This window comes from Vitis vinifera, chromosome 19 (genome assembly GCF_030704535.1).
Source record: "Vitis vinifera cultivar Pinot Noir 40024 chromosome 19, ASM3070453v1".
In the NCBI taxonomy this organism is placed as follows: Eukaryota; Viridiplantae; Streptophyta; class Magnoliopsida; order Vitales; family Vitaceae; genus Vitis; species Vitis vinifera.
In genome coordinates this window covers 153,975-169,776 of record NC_081823.1, presented here as the reverse complement: position 1 = coordinate 169,776, position 15,802 = coordinate 153,975, and the positions used below count along the sequence as shown (strand labels likewise).

The 15,802-nt window shown below is 36.9% G+C and overlaps 1 protein-coding gene across 2 annotated transcripts in view; it reads right to left on the bottom strand.

Annotated features, from left to right (window-relative positions):
* The window catches only part of LOC100260583 (SH2 domain-containing protein A), a 31,062-nt gene that overhangs the window by 6,322 nt on the left and 8,938 nt on the right, over positions 1–15,802 (bottom strand). For both annotated transcript variants that reach the window (XM_010645753.3, XM_010645754.3), the window contains exons 3-7: positions 14,718–14,924; positions 14,526–14,615; positions 10,702–10,779; positions 10,450–10,614; positions 3,538–3,906 (exon numbers count right to left, since the gene is read on the bottom strand). In XM_010645753.3, the coding sequence (XP_010644055.1) occupies positions 3,538–3,906; positions 10,450–10,614; positions 10,702–10,779; positions 14,526–14,615; positions 14,718–14,924 (909 nt within the window). The remainder of the gene's footprint in view (positions 1–3,537; positions 3,907–10,449; positions 10,615–10,701; positions 10,780–14,525; positions 14,616–14,717; positions 14,925–15,802) is intronic.

Genomic DNA, 15,802 nt, shown 5'->3' with positions numbered 1-15,802 from the left:
TTGTTGCATGAAAGATGCACAAAAGTTTTTTCCTCTTTGCTCCCCTCCAATTTTGTACTTAGATTTCTTCAATCTTTGAAAACCTTTTATAATAGTAAAAACCCCCCAAGTCAAATAGAAGTAATCCCCTAACATAAATATTGTAATTGGCCAATCAAAATTTTTTTTATACAATTTTATTTTTCCAAAAAATCATGAGCAATTGATTTGGCATGACAACAATCAACCAATCAATGAATCTTAAAAGGCCAAGGCCAACATAGATTTTGTTAGTGGAGCAACAGATCAGTCCAAGGGGTAGATTGATCAGTCCCTACACCAAATCTAAGGCCAAAAACTAATGCTAGAATGATGATCAACCATCTTTGAGGGCAATAAATGGATCCTTTTGCAAAACCTATTCTACATTTTTTTTTTAATCAAGAACCAACTTCTTTTCCTTTTTAATTTATCTTATACTTGTGAATCAATCATATTGAAACACATAACCACAGTACTTATCTAAAATGGCAATGAATATGCACACCACGAAAATGACTGAAATTGTAGCTCACCCTTGAATTCGAGAAAGTCTCAGTGCATTATGAAAAACACCGAAGTTTTTGGTTCAAATAGAATTGCTAATTATGCACAAACACAAGAATTTGAGCTAAAAATTCTAAAAATCTAATCTAATGTGCTAAAACCAAAATTAAGCACCATTTCCATGATCCACATTATATACCCACAATTTTTAACTTCTTTAGTTACACACATAAATATATGTATGCAAGAATTTTTGTGTATACACACTCATTAATTATTTGTGTATACCTGTCGTGCTTGAACCCATTCGCACCACAAAGCGTTGTCGGCGAGTCAGGTTGTTTGGGAATGTAGCCCTAATCGGGCAGTAAATTCAATCCAAGGCGAAATATGGGTAAGAGACTAATAGCAAACAAGTATCGTGAGGAAAAAATGAAAAAGATTTTGAAAAAAAAGTCAAAGAGTGTTTGAAATTGTCGAAAAGAAAGTGGATGGGCCGACGGTGCGCCTTGGTCTGATATGGAATGACAACAAGCCAGTCTGCCGATCGACTAGGGCGTGGACCAATGCAATTTAAAGCGATGACCCAAGCTCGGGCTGTTGTCATGCCCATAGAGATATCATTGCCTTGATCATGGAATGCAACATGTGTCGTCTTGGCATGCCTCGACACCTGCATGCTCATGGTGTCAACCCGTAGGCCCCCTATTCGGCCTATTTTGAAACACAGACCAAGGAGTCTAATATGTGTGCGAGTCAATAGGCCAGTAAAAACCTGTAAGGCACAAGGAAGTTGATCGGCAGGATCCTCGGGTGCACCATCAACCAACCTTAATCTTATAAGACAGGTTCGAGTGAGAGCATGTCTATCAAAACCTAAAAGATGGTGAAGTATGCCTAAGCAGGGCGAAACTAGAGGAAACTCCGATGGAGGCTTGTAGCGATACTAACATGCAAATTGTTAATTCAACTTAAGGAAACAAATAGAACAATAGATTTTTAGCTAAGAAATGTATTTGTAACATAAAGTCGATCATTTGGTAGTCAAATTTTCCTAAAGTTGTTATAAAGTTTGGTTTGAAGATTATTGTGGTTCATCTTTTAATTGAATTTATAGGTATTTTACTTCATAGTCTCCTTTTATAAAATAAATAAATAAATAAATAAGTTTCATTATTTTCTTAAATTTTATGATTATTTATGGAAAAGCCACTAGACCTTGACGTGGTTTTAATATCTATTTTTTTTTATATAATCTGCAAATACATCCTTAGGTTCAACTTCCTTTCCAAATTCACCAAATACACCACACATAATTTATAGTTTTAGAAGTTCCAATAAAACAGAACTTTTAGTTTAAGAAATATCTATCACATTTAACATTGTCTAAATAGTTGTAAAGGCAAGCATTTAAATTGGTTTATGATAGTGTTAGATTTCAAAACTCTCCAAACCTTATGGAAGCATTTTTACTGACAATACCAATTTTTTATAATTAGTATATCTTGAAAACAAAAAATGAAATTAATAAAAAGAAATGTGATTTATGACATGTCAAGAATCACTTGAAAATAAACAAGTTTGAATTTTTTGTTCCTAATCATGTATTGAGGTTTTTTTTCTTGATTTATTTGGAAATATGTGAGAAGTGTAGATATTATATATTTTTCCTTCCATTTTCATCAAACCTGAGTTGTGTAGTTGAGACTTCCAATTGTCTTGTAAATTGGACAAGTCAAACATTTCATAATCAAGTCAGGATTGAGTTATTGCTGAACTGCACAGTACTGACTCATGTATCGAACTTTTCGTCTTCATGGCTGAGGCTATACAACTCAGCCAATTTGGTAGTTAAAACCATGCCCATGCCAACTGGACAGAAACACCTTATTTCTTCCCAAGAGCACCCACCTTAACCTAAATAGAAAGAAAACCAACAACAAAAACTCTTAAGCTGCCATGCAGTGTGTGACTAGGAAATTTTCTAATTCCTCGCCTCCCAATGTTCATGCAGCACAGTTTGTCAAAACTTTCCCTCTCCGCAGAGGTAATTGATAGTGAGGATCCTTGCCCAAAGCTCTGTCCATATATAGAATGCAACCGTTCCAGTGTTTATCACCATCCAAAGTCTGGGCCACTGCCTTGAGGTAAGGCTTTACCAAAGGGCATCCATGTTTGGCCTTCTCCAACCTTCTTTGTCCTCATTCATAACAACCAATTGTAATCCAAGAAAATCGTCATTCACAACAACTAATTGTAATTCAATCATTAAAATCCCTTGGGAACCTCAGAATTCAGAAATTCCTTACCCTAGAAAGTTCTCTATAGTTCAAGAACCTCGGTCTTATTGTCAATTGCAAGTTCAAAGATACAATGAAAGCTCACATCAAAGAGGAGTTGGCACATTAAACATGATACCAATATTTAACTCATTGAACATCCACTGCTTGGAAGATGAGTTTTTAAAGGCAAACAGACTATACATTAAAGAAAACATGAAAGGAATTGCCCTGGTAGACAGAAACTATGCATGGAATGCCAATTTTAAGAGCAAAGGCCAAGGGCAAAGAAAAGGAAATATAGCTCTATTCCAGAAAATACAATATAAATAAGAAATTACCAGGAGATGAGTTTTTGTAACCTTAGGCTGAAATTGGATCAATTTCAGAATAAATAAATAATGGAACCAATTTCTCGGATTTATTAGCAAAAGGAAAAAAAAGAAAAAAAAAAAACAACAACCATATGCATATGCCTTTGTGTTTGTGGATGTGTGTGCATGTGCAAAAGCCACAAAATTGAATTGCTACCACCATATAGGACATATGCTAGACATTAGGACAGGAATCCAACCTAGGTATAATTAATTAAAAGATGGGTAGCCCAACCAGTTGTCCATGCAATATACCACAACTAGTTCTAGTGCTTTAACAATATATCAGTAGGTAGTTGAAGTCAGCTTGATGCTAAAAATTAGTTTTGAAAAATGAAGAAACAAGGGATAGGAATTACCTGATTAGAAGTCCAGGCATGTGAGTTGCATTCCTCATCAGGTTGGTCCATGGTTGGATCAACCATAAATGTTGCAGATGATTTTTCTTGTCCTGATTTGATCCTCTTTAATGATGGACTTGGCTTTAATTCACGTAAATTACTGTGCTGAATATCAGATGATAGGTCATCCAGCCCAGATGACTGAGATCCACTGAGAGGATGGACAACAGAGGAAGATCTTTTACACATCAGAGAGGAGGACCGGGTATTACGATTCCGTGAGATACAATGAATTGAATGGGAGATGGTCTCTAGGAAAGGATATGTTCCAATTTTTGGTATGGAAAACTTAATGTGGAACAATCTATTATCACACTTGGAAGAGAGCTGAAATATGCAAAAGAAATAGGAATCATTGATATATTCTGGTAAAAATGGGAAAACATCTCAATTGTCAACTTTTGAAAACTGAAAGTAAAGTTTGTACCAAAGCAACAAGGAAAATCAAAAGATTGTCTCTATGTGTGTTCCATCACAAGATTCCTTTAAGTTGCAAACAGCCAAATATTAAGTGAGGTGCACACATCAAAGTTAATCAGTCAAGTATGAGATGACCTATTTTCACAATAGAGCATATAGTTCTCAATAGTTGTCATATTATCACGGACACATCTTCACCAATTAAACAGGAGTATAAATCTATGACATGAAGGCTGTGAAGCACATGACAATCAAATGAAGTCCATTGTTTGACAGCAGGGTGCAGAATTTAGACTATAAACAGTTTGGACAGCGTTCGCCTATGCAAGCACATTAATAATTTTACTAGTTAAGATACTTGAGACGCTTCCTGAAGGAAGGGTCTAAAGATAAACTACAAATTTGAGATTACTTCCCCAGTTAACCAAAATTAAGCCAATCATAGTCATGCCATTGACAGGTAGACAAGCAAACCTCAACACTTCATTGGAAGGTTATGGTTGAGACCAAAAAGTGGCCATTGAATGGACAGGTAGGATTTAAACAGTGTTTATCTTGCTCCAACAATCCAAGAGTGCATCTATATTTTAGAATTTCAGATTTTCTGAATCAATGAAGTTCACACCTTTTTCCAACTGATCTTGCTTGATAACAGATTCTCTTTCTATATGCTCCAGATTAAACAGGTAACAGGATGTAATCATACCCACAATCTAAATTTTGACTGTACAAAAGCAGATTATTATTGCCTAAGACCAAAAATATACAATTGGGCAGACCAAGTATGTACCATCAAACTAACAGAGGTACATCCATTTTCTTTAAGCAAAAAAATATCTCTAAGAGACTTTAATCCCGAGTACACAAAAATTATAACTTGAAGTCTCACTAAATTATTACATTTAAGCATAATTTTACTACCATCACTACCGGGGAATTTGTGTTACTATTATTTACAATAATGCAGAAGAATAACTTTTATATGCACGCCAGAAAGTGAAGATAGGTAGATTAGCTGAGATAATCCCAATACCAAATAAGAACATTTACAAGAAAAATATTAAGTTAACACATAGGGTGAGGTAAGCTGAGTATGACATAAGAACACTAGCCAACTAGCTGCTATCAGTTGATGTGCTTGAAATGGATTCTTCTCTGTTTGGAGAGGGTGTCTGGTGTTAAAGCAACTCTAGAGAAGAGTGAACCTGTTCCAGAGGGGAATGTAACTAATGTGGACTTGTTGACATCACAGTTTGGATATAGGGTGGGGAAGTTGCCAACTGCCAGTAACTGTTCAGGTCTTCCATTGGGAGATCCATTCAAGTCCTACTAGGTCTCAGACAGTTGAGAAGAGATTCAATAAAAGGCTTGCTAATTGAGAAAGACAGTACTTATCCTAAGAGGGTACATAGAGAGGAAATTACACATGGTTAAGTGGCCAATTATTTTTTTCAAAGAGGGTAAGGAAGGCTTGGGTTTTAGATGCCTCTTAGCGTTGAGTAAAGCTCTTCTTAGTAAATGGATGCAAAGGTTTGTGGTGGAGTGGAATTGTTCATGCAGGCACATCATAAAAGGAAAGTTTGTGAAGGATGAGGGGGTTTGGTTTTCCAGGGAGGGGAAAGAGAAATTAGTGTGGGACAGGTGTAAGTTTTATAACAAGGTTTATAACAAAGGGTGGGATGCTTTATAACTAGAGTTTCAGTGGTTGATGGTCTCAGGTGTAAGTTTTGTTTGGATGTGTGGTTTGGAGATTCTTCATTGAGACAAAGCTTCCCCATCCTTTTTGTATTGATTAGCAAAAGAATGCTTGGGTAGCATATTTTTAGGATGAAAGCAAGCAGGGGGGTGTGCTCAAGGTTATTGGAACCTTTGTTCTTTGTGGAGCTTTCAAGATTGGATGGAGGTATCTGTTGAACACGTTCAATCAAATGCTGTTAGAGGAAATTATAAGGACAATTTTGTGTGGGGCTTTGTTGTTAGACCTTATTCCAAACCTTACTTTCATGCCTTTTCGTGTTTGTTTCCTCCAAAGGAGGATGGGGCTGAAGGGATTCTTTGAAGGTTGGCCTCTTTGTGATGACCAGCCAATGTAAGAAAAAGGTAGGTCCCCAGTTTATAGGTGTTATTTCTACACCAAAAGAAGTAAGCCAATCGTATCTTCATCCATTATGGAAACATTCACATGTTGTGGCACTTCTGGTTCTCCTTATTTAAGGTCACTTGGGTGCTTCCTTGCTCAATAAAGAATATGCTTGTTGGTTAGCATGATCTAGGGATTCATTTGGACCTGATGACCTGTCATTCTTAGATTCAGAAATGGGGTATGCTTATTCCCAATAAGACTATGTTTATAGGTTTATAATGTTACCTTTGGCCACTTCTTGTATACTTCTTCTATAATGTTGCCCCCTTTTTGATGCTTACATGCATGTTTTGGTGTATTTGGCAAAAGCAAAATCAGATGATTTTTTCTAAAGACTTAGGATGTTCTGATCAAGCTTTGAAAGAGTCTTTCTTCAAATCCCTGTTCCTATGGGGTCAATAACCTTTCATTGTTACAGTTAATTGATTGGACGTGCTTATGTCCTATTAGGGCTATGTCTGTAGGTTTGTAATTACCTTTGGGTACTTTTTGTAGTTGGGCTACCTGTGTCGTTGGGGCTGCGCATATTATATTCCTATTATGCCTATTAAAAAAACAACTTTACATTGCTAGTTGTTCCCATGCTTGTATAGGGTTGTCATCTCAATGTCCCATATAAGAGACCTAGGCTAAACTTGACCCAATGACATGATTTAACCAAGTGATTGCTGCATTCTTTAGACTAAATTGGCTATCCACAATAAGTTTATCTTCTCAAAAAGGATATCTTCTTTATTTATTTATTTATTATTATTATTATTTATAAGTAAGCAGAAAAATATTATAGATAGAAGATAGGCTAAAGTTTGCCAACGTACATTAGGAGTATACAAAGAGAGCCAAGTGGAAAGAACAAATAAAGAAAGGCACAAAAACAAAATCACCTGCCTACAACTACTTTGCTCTTAACCAATCTACAATATCGATCAAAGACATATGATTTCCTTCTAAATGAATCCTAACATGGTCCAAAAAGGAAAACAAAAAGAGCATATTTAAGTGCTTCATCCTAAGTTTTCACATCTTCAAGCCCCTTGATTGCTTTCATGGCAAATTACCTAGATAAGGTGCAAAAAGGAAGCTAACCAAGCTTTCTTCTGTTGTTTCCTACTTGAACCCCACTCCAACTTAGCAACATCAATCTAACCGAAGAATGCATCACCCACTACAAGCCAAATAACGAGAAAATCAACTGTCATAAATATCGAAATGTAACACAATGTAGAAGCAAGTGGTCGATGAACTCCTCCTCCCTTTTACACAAAAAAAAAAACATCTATTTACTAAAAAATAAATAAATAAATAAACCCTTCTTTTCAAGCAGTCTAAAGTTAGGATCCTTCCCTAAGATGCTTCCCATGCAAAAAAACCAAACCACTATGGGAAAGCCTCTACACCCCTTGAAGTTAGAAAAGAATGGAAAGCTTTAACAGAGAACTTTCCATTCCTTGAGGCTGACCAAATCATTCTATCCTCCATCTAACACCAAATCAAATGCTTTTGAATTCTGCACGAAAAAGCCTCCACCATTTCTAATTCCCAATCATGGAATTGTCTTAAGAAACAACAAGGTGTCGCCACACTTGTCCAACCAAAACTTGATTCTCCTTTCATTCCCAATAATGAAGCAAACATTGCTTTTAAAAACCTCCCAAGTTTTCCTAATGGCTTTCCAAAAGCCTACACCATAACCTTTCCTAAGTACCACCGAAGTCCAACCTCCGCCTTCCTCCCCAAACTTCCTAGCAATCACATGCCTCCACAAAGAGTCTCTCTCCGAAGCAAATCTCAAACCCCACTTACCTAGAAGCGCCATGTTGAGAACAATAAGATTCCTAATGCCTAATCCCCCTCTATTATTGTCTAAGCACACTTTAACCCAGTTTACTAAGTGAGTTTTTTTTCTCTAAAGCACCTTCACCCAAAAAAATATCTCTTTGGAACTTTACAAGCCTTGAACTTACCCTTCTTGGAATCACTAAAAGGGGCACGCAATAAATATGGAGACTAGATAAAGTGTTTTAATGAGAGTGAATCTCCCCCCTTTCGATAAGTATTGTCTTTTCCACAAGGCTAATCTTTCTTGCACAATCTCCTCCATCACTTCCCACATCGTCATTGACTTGAACAGGGCTCCAAGAGTAAGATCTAAATAAGTAGAAGGGAGACTCCCCATCCGACAACCCAACTTAACTGCCAACTCTCCAAATTGTCAATCCTCCATATTAGGATGATCTTACTCTAATCCAAATTAACTTTCAACCCATAAATCACTTCAAACCCCATGAGAATCTAGTTCAAATACATAAATTGCTCTTCATTTGCCTCATAGAAAATGATAGTATCATCAACATACAACGGGTGGGTCACCTCAACTAAGCTACTACCCCTCTAACCCACCAAGAACCTAAAGATGAAACCTCATTCCCTTGCCTTAACAAGCAACTGACTTAAAGCCTCCGTCGCCGGCACTAATAAATAAAAGGAGAGTGCATCCCCTTGTCTTGGACCTCTAGAACTATGGAAGAAGCCAATAGAGGTCCCATTCACTAGAATTGAGAAAGAAGTTGAAAAAATGCACCACTTCATCCAACCCACCCACTTTTGCCCAAAACCCATTTTCTTCATATTGCCAATAGAAAACTCTAATCAACATGATCATAAGTCTTCTCAATATCAAGCTTACAAATGATTCCTGAAGCGGAGCTCTTTAACCTTGAATCGATAGCCTCATTTGCAATTAGAGCCATGTCTAAGATTTGCCTTCCCTCGCATAGAGGTGTCCAATAGGTTGGGCCGCCCATTTTGACCCATGGCCCGGCACACCAAAAGACTGAGTTGAGCTAGCACGACCCAGTATTGTAGCGGACCGGGCTGGCACAACCCTAAGGAGCGGGCCGTGCTGTGCCAAAGGAAACAGCCCATGCCAGCCCACCTAGCCTTTTTAAATTCCACTTTTCACTTTTTACTTTTTCCTTTTCATTACATGTTAATTGTTTATAGTACCCCTCTCAATAACTATATAACAGCTAGTTTGAGGGGTAAAAAGGTAAATCAATAGCTATTGTTCATTTCTTTTAAATCTATTAAATGTAGCTAATTTTTAAAGGTTGAGTAATGCATAATATTGATAGTTGGGTGGGTGCCAAACTAGTTGGGATGTACTCAAACTATAGTGATGCAATTCTCACCTTTTTTTTCTCCTTATTTTTTCATGTAATTTGTTGAAATATTGAATAAAAGAATTATTTTTTTTATATTTCATTTCCTTTTATATTCCATTATTTTAAATTTAATGTTATATTGATAAAAAATAAACAAATTCAAATATAATTTTTTTGCTATTTTTAAAAACAAAAACTAACATTTCTATAAATTTTACTATTACAAACTCGATAAATATAAATATAAAAAATAAAAAGCATAATTATTAGAGGTGTTTAAAGCAACAAAAAGAAATTTTATTTAATAATGAAAAAAACATAAGACAAAATGACTTAAAAAATTAAATTAAAATTTTTAACAAAGCGAGTGGCCCATGGGCCACGGCCCATTGGCACGATTAGGCCGCGGGCTTATGGGTCACGTCGAGCCACCTATTTAGCATGCATGGGCTGGGCCGGCCCAACATAAATTTAAAGTGGGTCGTGCTGGCTCAACACATTGGGCCGTGCCGGGATTGGACACCTCTACCCTCGCATGCTGAAAATCATAAACTATTTTGCTGACAACCCTACCAATGGGTCTAAAATCCTTTAAATCCTTTGCACCTCCTTTCTTTGGAATCAAGACCAAAAAAATAGCATTCAAACTCCTCACAAAGGAACTTCTTTCAAAGAATAACTCTTTGAAGAAATCCATCACCTCCACCTTTACAAAATCCCTGTTTTACTACCAAAAAGCCAAAATGTAACCATATGGCCTAGGAGCTTTGTCCCCTTCTAAGCTAGACAAAGCACAAAAAACCTCTTCCTACGAGAAAGAAGCCTTCAAAACCCTCACATATACACTTTCTCAACAAGAAAAGACCATACCACTAATACTAGGCCTCCAATCCCCTTCCTCAGAGAAGCGACTACAGAAAGCATTCACAACACCAACCTTAATCTTTGTATCCTCGGAAAGCCAAGATCTGTTCACTCCGATCCTCTTTATAGGAACCAATGACTGATGATCACAAACGACTAGAAATCAAGCAAACAAGAATATTGTTCTGGACCTTCCTAGCAATATTGGATAAACATTAACATCAGTCATTTAAGTTGCAGTAAGATCCAGAAGGTACATTTGCATAATAATATTAGCACCTGAGATATCTTGAGCTTAAAGGATGCACGTCCATTTGATAGTTTACTTGGTCTATCAGAAGAAGAAAATTCAATCCCATCATAGCTCGTTAGAAGAGGAGCTTCTGAATCATTTGGCTTCTCAACCGGTTCCCCATTATCAGCATACAAGAGTGAAGCATCAACCTGATATAAGAAGCCATGCAAAGTAAGTAAATTATTTACTGAGGAGAAAAAATGCGATCAGCAGACAATGATACTAAAGTCAATGACCTCTATTTCCTTGTTCACAGGCTGGCCCAAGGCATCTAATAAAATAACATCCAAGGAAAAATTCCTGCGGCAAGATGCCTGCCATTTGGTGAACAGAAACAAGTAAAATCATTAGAAGAAATAATAAACTAGTATTTTCAGATCATATCTCAAGAAAATAACTTGTATAACATTTTAGTATCTGGCATCTAAATATCCATCTATAGGCAATGAAGTAACACTTGATGTGTAATAGCAAGTGAAACTCATCATTTCTTTCTTTTCCCAACTTACGGAGTAACCTTCTGCTTGATGTTAAAGCACATTAATAGAAGAGAAATTTTATTTTCCTTGTGGTGGAATTAATACAATCCATATTAAAGATGCACAGTCCCAGGTTTGAATCCTGCTGCTGGTTAAATACCCTGATTTACTTGGTGTTAGTTGTTGTGGGCACAGTCAGCACCCCGAGGTTTGAGTCCCCATAGAGAGTCCTAAGGGATTCACCATGAAAGGTTATATATATATATATATATATATATTAATACAATCCATATTGGTGCAGTTTAGTAATTTCACATATTAGCATAGTTTAGAATCTAGGTTAGAAAGTGTTTGGCTATTGGATTGTTGTCACTAGGGTCTACATGAGTTTGTTTATTTTTCTCCTCCAAGTCCAGTTAGAAGTGTCCTCTTGCATTGAAAACCAGCCTATTAGACTTTTAAAAACTCCCTGGTTTGCATGACCTGAGTGTTGTTTACATATTGGTTTATCTTATTTTTTAGAAGGTTCAATTATTAAAGGAATGACTGCCTAACTTCTTTTGTCTATTTGCACTACTTTATCCGTTTAACCCCATAAATCCTACCATCATTTCTTTAATTCTCTAACCTAAAACCTGTTTCATAATCAGAAACCTCTTTCCACCTCTTTAGCCATTCACTGACACCCCAAAGCCCCATATTAGTGGCTACCCAAAAAATTCTAACAACCTTCTTTCTGGAATTCCATCAACTTATGCTCTCAATACTTTACCTTAAACCTTAATAATTGGCCTTCATCTTCACAAACCTGAAGACCGTATCATTCGGTAAACTTCAGTCACCAGCAATGCTTCTAGACAGCAATAACTCAGTTTTATAATGCTATTCTTCATCACCAATCCACTTTGTCAAAATTCAAGGCTTCAGTTATGAATGAAATTTAGAATCTTCCCCGGGTAAACATATCAATTAATGAAATTATATCAAGAAAAAAGATTAAGATCAATTGTCAGCGTTCAAAACTTAAAAATCTTTTATTCTCAGGATTTCAAAAGGCATTTTTTTTTATGCCAAGGTTCATTAAAGTTTCTGGTGCATCTGCAGTTGAAATTGGAGAAAGGAAAACCAATATATGAACATATATATAGATATTTTTGTGTTTGCATTTGTATAGAGAGCGAAAGAGAGAGTGCAACCATAACCACATTCAGTATTTGGTCAATCATCATCTCTACCTTAACACCATGCCAAAATCATTGCAACTACCAGAGCTACTAGCAGCCTGCCATCATGGGGCCACTGCCACTGCCTCCAGCAACAAATCACAACCAGAAGCATCACTGGCATTCTGCTGCTACCTTAACCCATCCACTAAAACCATTACCCACAGTATGCTTCACCACCTCCTCACCATTACCATTGCCATTACCATCACTACAACTTGATAAAGTTTTTCTGATACAGCTAAAGAACAACCCACACATAAAGTGAATCAACGAAAGGACAAGGCCAACCTACTAATTTATTTATTTTTCCTTATCTGTTTCAGTTAGTTTCCAGACTATTATCTTTTAAAAGGTTTTGAGTGTTTTAGGAAGATAGAATCATCCTCTAAGTGCAATCTAGGGGAAAAAAATCAATTTAGGATTTATAAAGACTGAATACTGAAAGCTGGTTACTGCTCTGACCTTTCACTTGTTGCTTGCCTGTTTATCTTGTTTCCTTTTAATCAGTCTTACTAGAAGTCATTTGCATCTCTTCTATTGCTGATTGTTATTTTCTTTCTTTGCTACAGAACTTTCTCCAAATTATTTGGTGTCCCATGGACATCCAAATCCATTTCACCATTTCACTCCATCCAGATTCATCCTTTGTCATAGACCATTATTCCACATCCATTTTTGTCTTCTCCTTGTCCTTACAGCACCTCTAACCTGAATTGTGCCACTCCTTGTCCTTACAGCATCTTTAACCTGAATTATGCCACTCCTCAGTGAAGCATTTACATGTCTTCTTTTCACAGGAACAAAGAGGATTCTCAACTTCAACAGCCTGAGGCAGGCCTAGGTTTGTCCAAGCTCAACACAACTAATAAACAATCTTTACAAGCTCAACTTAACACTAATCTCAGCCCATAGGCATCAGCCAGAAACCAGCTCAATCAAGGGAAGAGCTTCAACCAAATTCAGGCAACCTTGATTCTAGGTTACAAGCAATATATTACACTAACAATGAATAAAAGTGTTACTTTTCCCAGTTTTTTTTTTTGATAAGTAAGCACAAATTGTATTAAAGGGCAAACCGCCATAAGGCATACAGGGAGTATACAAACGCAGCCACACCCCAAAAAACAATAGAAACGAGCATCCTCAACGACCCTTAAGTAGCCGCTAGCCACTCCAAAAAGAATAAAAGCGAAGAGGACTCCTCTCCCATGTACACTCTAGCCCAACTCCACAAGTTACAAACAAAATAATTTTTGAGTTTCTGTATGTCTAAAGAGCCCCCCCTAAAGGCTAATCTATTTCTCTCCTTCCAAACCGTCCAAAAAATACACACCGGTATGGAATTCCAGATTTTTTTCCTCTTTTTCCCCACAAAGGAGCCCCTCCAACTAAGTAACACCTCTATGACCGTCTCTGGGAACACCCAATGAACCCCAAACAAAGCAAGGATAATATCCCAAAGAACCCTAGCCACTGTACAATGTAAAAAAATGTGATTTACATTTTCCTCTTCACAACCACACAAAAAACAGCAATTAGGAAGCTGACACCCTCGTCTTTGGAGCCTATCCAAAGTAAGGATCTTCCCCCATGTAGCTACTTTTCCCAGTTGATGTCAACTTTTCAAGATGTTGACCATTTCTGTAGCCCGTGCTAACTTTATGAATATGATACATGTACACCATAAATGTAAAACACAAGTATTATCATACTTCACGCTTTAGACAGGCTTTAACCTTAGCTAACTGTAACCCCAACTCAGCTCAGCCCAAACTCAAATAAAGCACAGCAAAAAATATTTTGGTCTCAGTAGGCATCTAGATACCATGGGCCAAAACAGGTCAACTGATTTTCTCATTGCCTTGCCAATTGCAGCTACGAACTCTTCACAAATGCATTCATTTCTAAATTTTTCTGTTCCTGTCCCACCACTAATCCATCTCAATATGGCCTAAAACCAGGTCAACTGATTTTTTCATTCTTGGCTGCCCAATACTGTGTCTCCATTTCATTGATCAATGCTGGTCCAATATCTGCCTTATAAAACTTTCCCTTTAGTTTGATAGGCAAAATCTCAATCACACACTAAGTCCATGATGTTAAAGCTAGATGAGTTGAAACAACTAAAACAGGTCAAAACACGGAAAAAAACACCACTGAAGGCAAATTCAATGGGTTCACTCAATTATTATAAGAGATACAGAAGTTAGTGTAAGTGCAGAGACAAAATGCAGTTTGTTAGATACTCCACAAATAATAATGCAAAAGAAACAAGGAAGTATACCTCTAATCCAAACATAAGAAATGGACACAACTGACAGGACTATTCAGAAAGAACCTCTCATACAGTCATACCTTGCCACCAACAATGCTCCAAACACCATCACTGTCCTCTTCAATATCTAAGGCAGTTGAACTATCAATAGATAGTTGTAAAGGCGGGTCCTGGCATCAGATAAATATATTTAGCAAGTAAGAAATTAAGTGATTCTACAGTCTGACAAGAAGACATTCTAAGAATATCAAGTACTACAACTCTCTATGGACCTGAACATAGTGATCCTTGATAGAAAATGTTAAAGGCAAGATTTTTGCATTATGGATATAACCCTGTACAGCATCATCTCCACCAATACCAACCAAAGTTACTCTCCCTGAACCATTTGAATCAGATTCATTGTTAGACAAGGAAGATAGAAGCTTCTCTCCCACAATCTTGCCATCAATGTGAAGCCGCATAAAATCTGTAGCAACCTAACATGAACATATCAACAAATAAATCATAAGCCACTCCAGAAAAGAACACAAAACATCACAAAAGACAAACGTAGCTAAAGCATGTAATTAGTTACGTTTTCCCGGTAAACATTGTAGGGCGATATCCAAACACCTCACGCTTTTTAGTCAATTTGTAACTTAACATGGTATCGGAGTTACCATTAACTAGAGGTCTCAAATTTGAGTCTCTCTTACTATTTAGTCCCCCTTCTATTTAACATAATCCATAACTGCTAATCTGTGTCTACATGAGGGTAAGGGGCCACACATTAGGAAGAGTGTTAATCCAGTACACATCATGGATCTTAATAACGTAAGTGTTTAGGAAAGTTAATAGCTTTACAAGTCAAAAAAGTCAATCAAAATCTGGAGATTGTGTTGTTAACCATTACCATCATGTTGTTAACCTTCTATTGGGGATTCAGTAAAGGAATATTTTAGGAAGAAGTTAGCTTCCATCAAGATTTGTCTGAGGGAAGTGGATTGACACTTATTAAAAATGCGCTTTCAAACTTTCCAATTTATTTCATGCATCAATGGTCATTCCAAGGGTGATTAAAAGCATTTTGGAGAAGATACAAAGACACTTCTTGTGTAAGAATCAAGTTGAGGGGAGAAAGCTTCACCTCATAAGTGGGTTAATGAGGTGTTGGGTAAAAAAAGGGATGTTTTTGAATCAGAAGGCTCTCTTCCATAAGTAAGGCCTTATTTGCTAGGTGGCTTTAGAGATATGTGCAACCAAGACAAATAACTTGTGGAGGAGAATCGCAAGGGTAATAGGAGGCAAGAGAGGCTTTTAGGATGGGACTACAGAAAGCCATTAGAGGGAAGCCATGAGTTTAAGAATCTTGCAG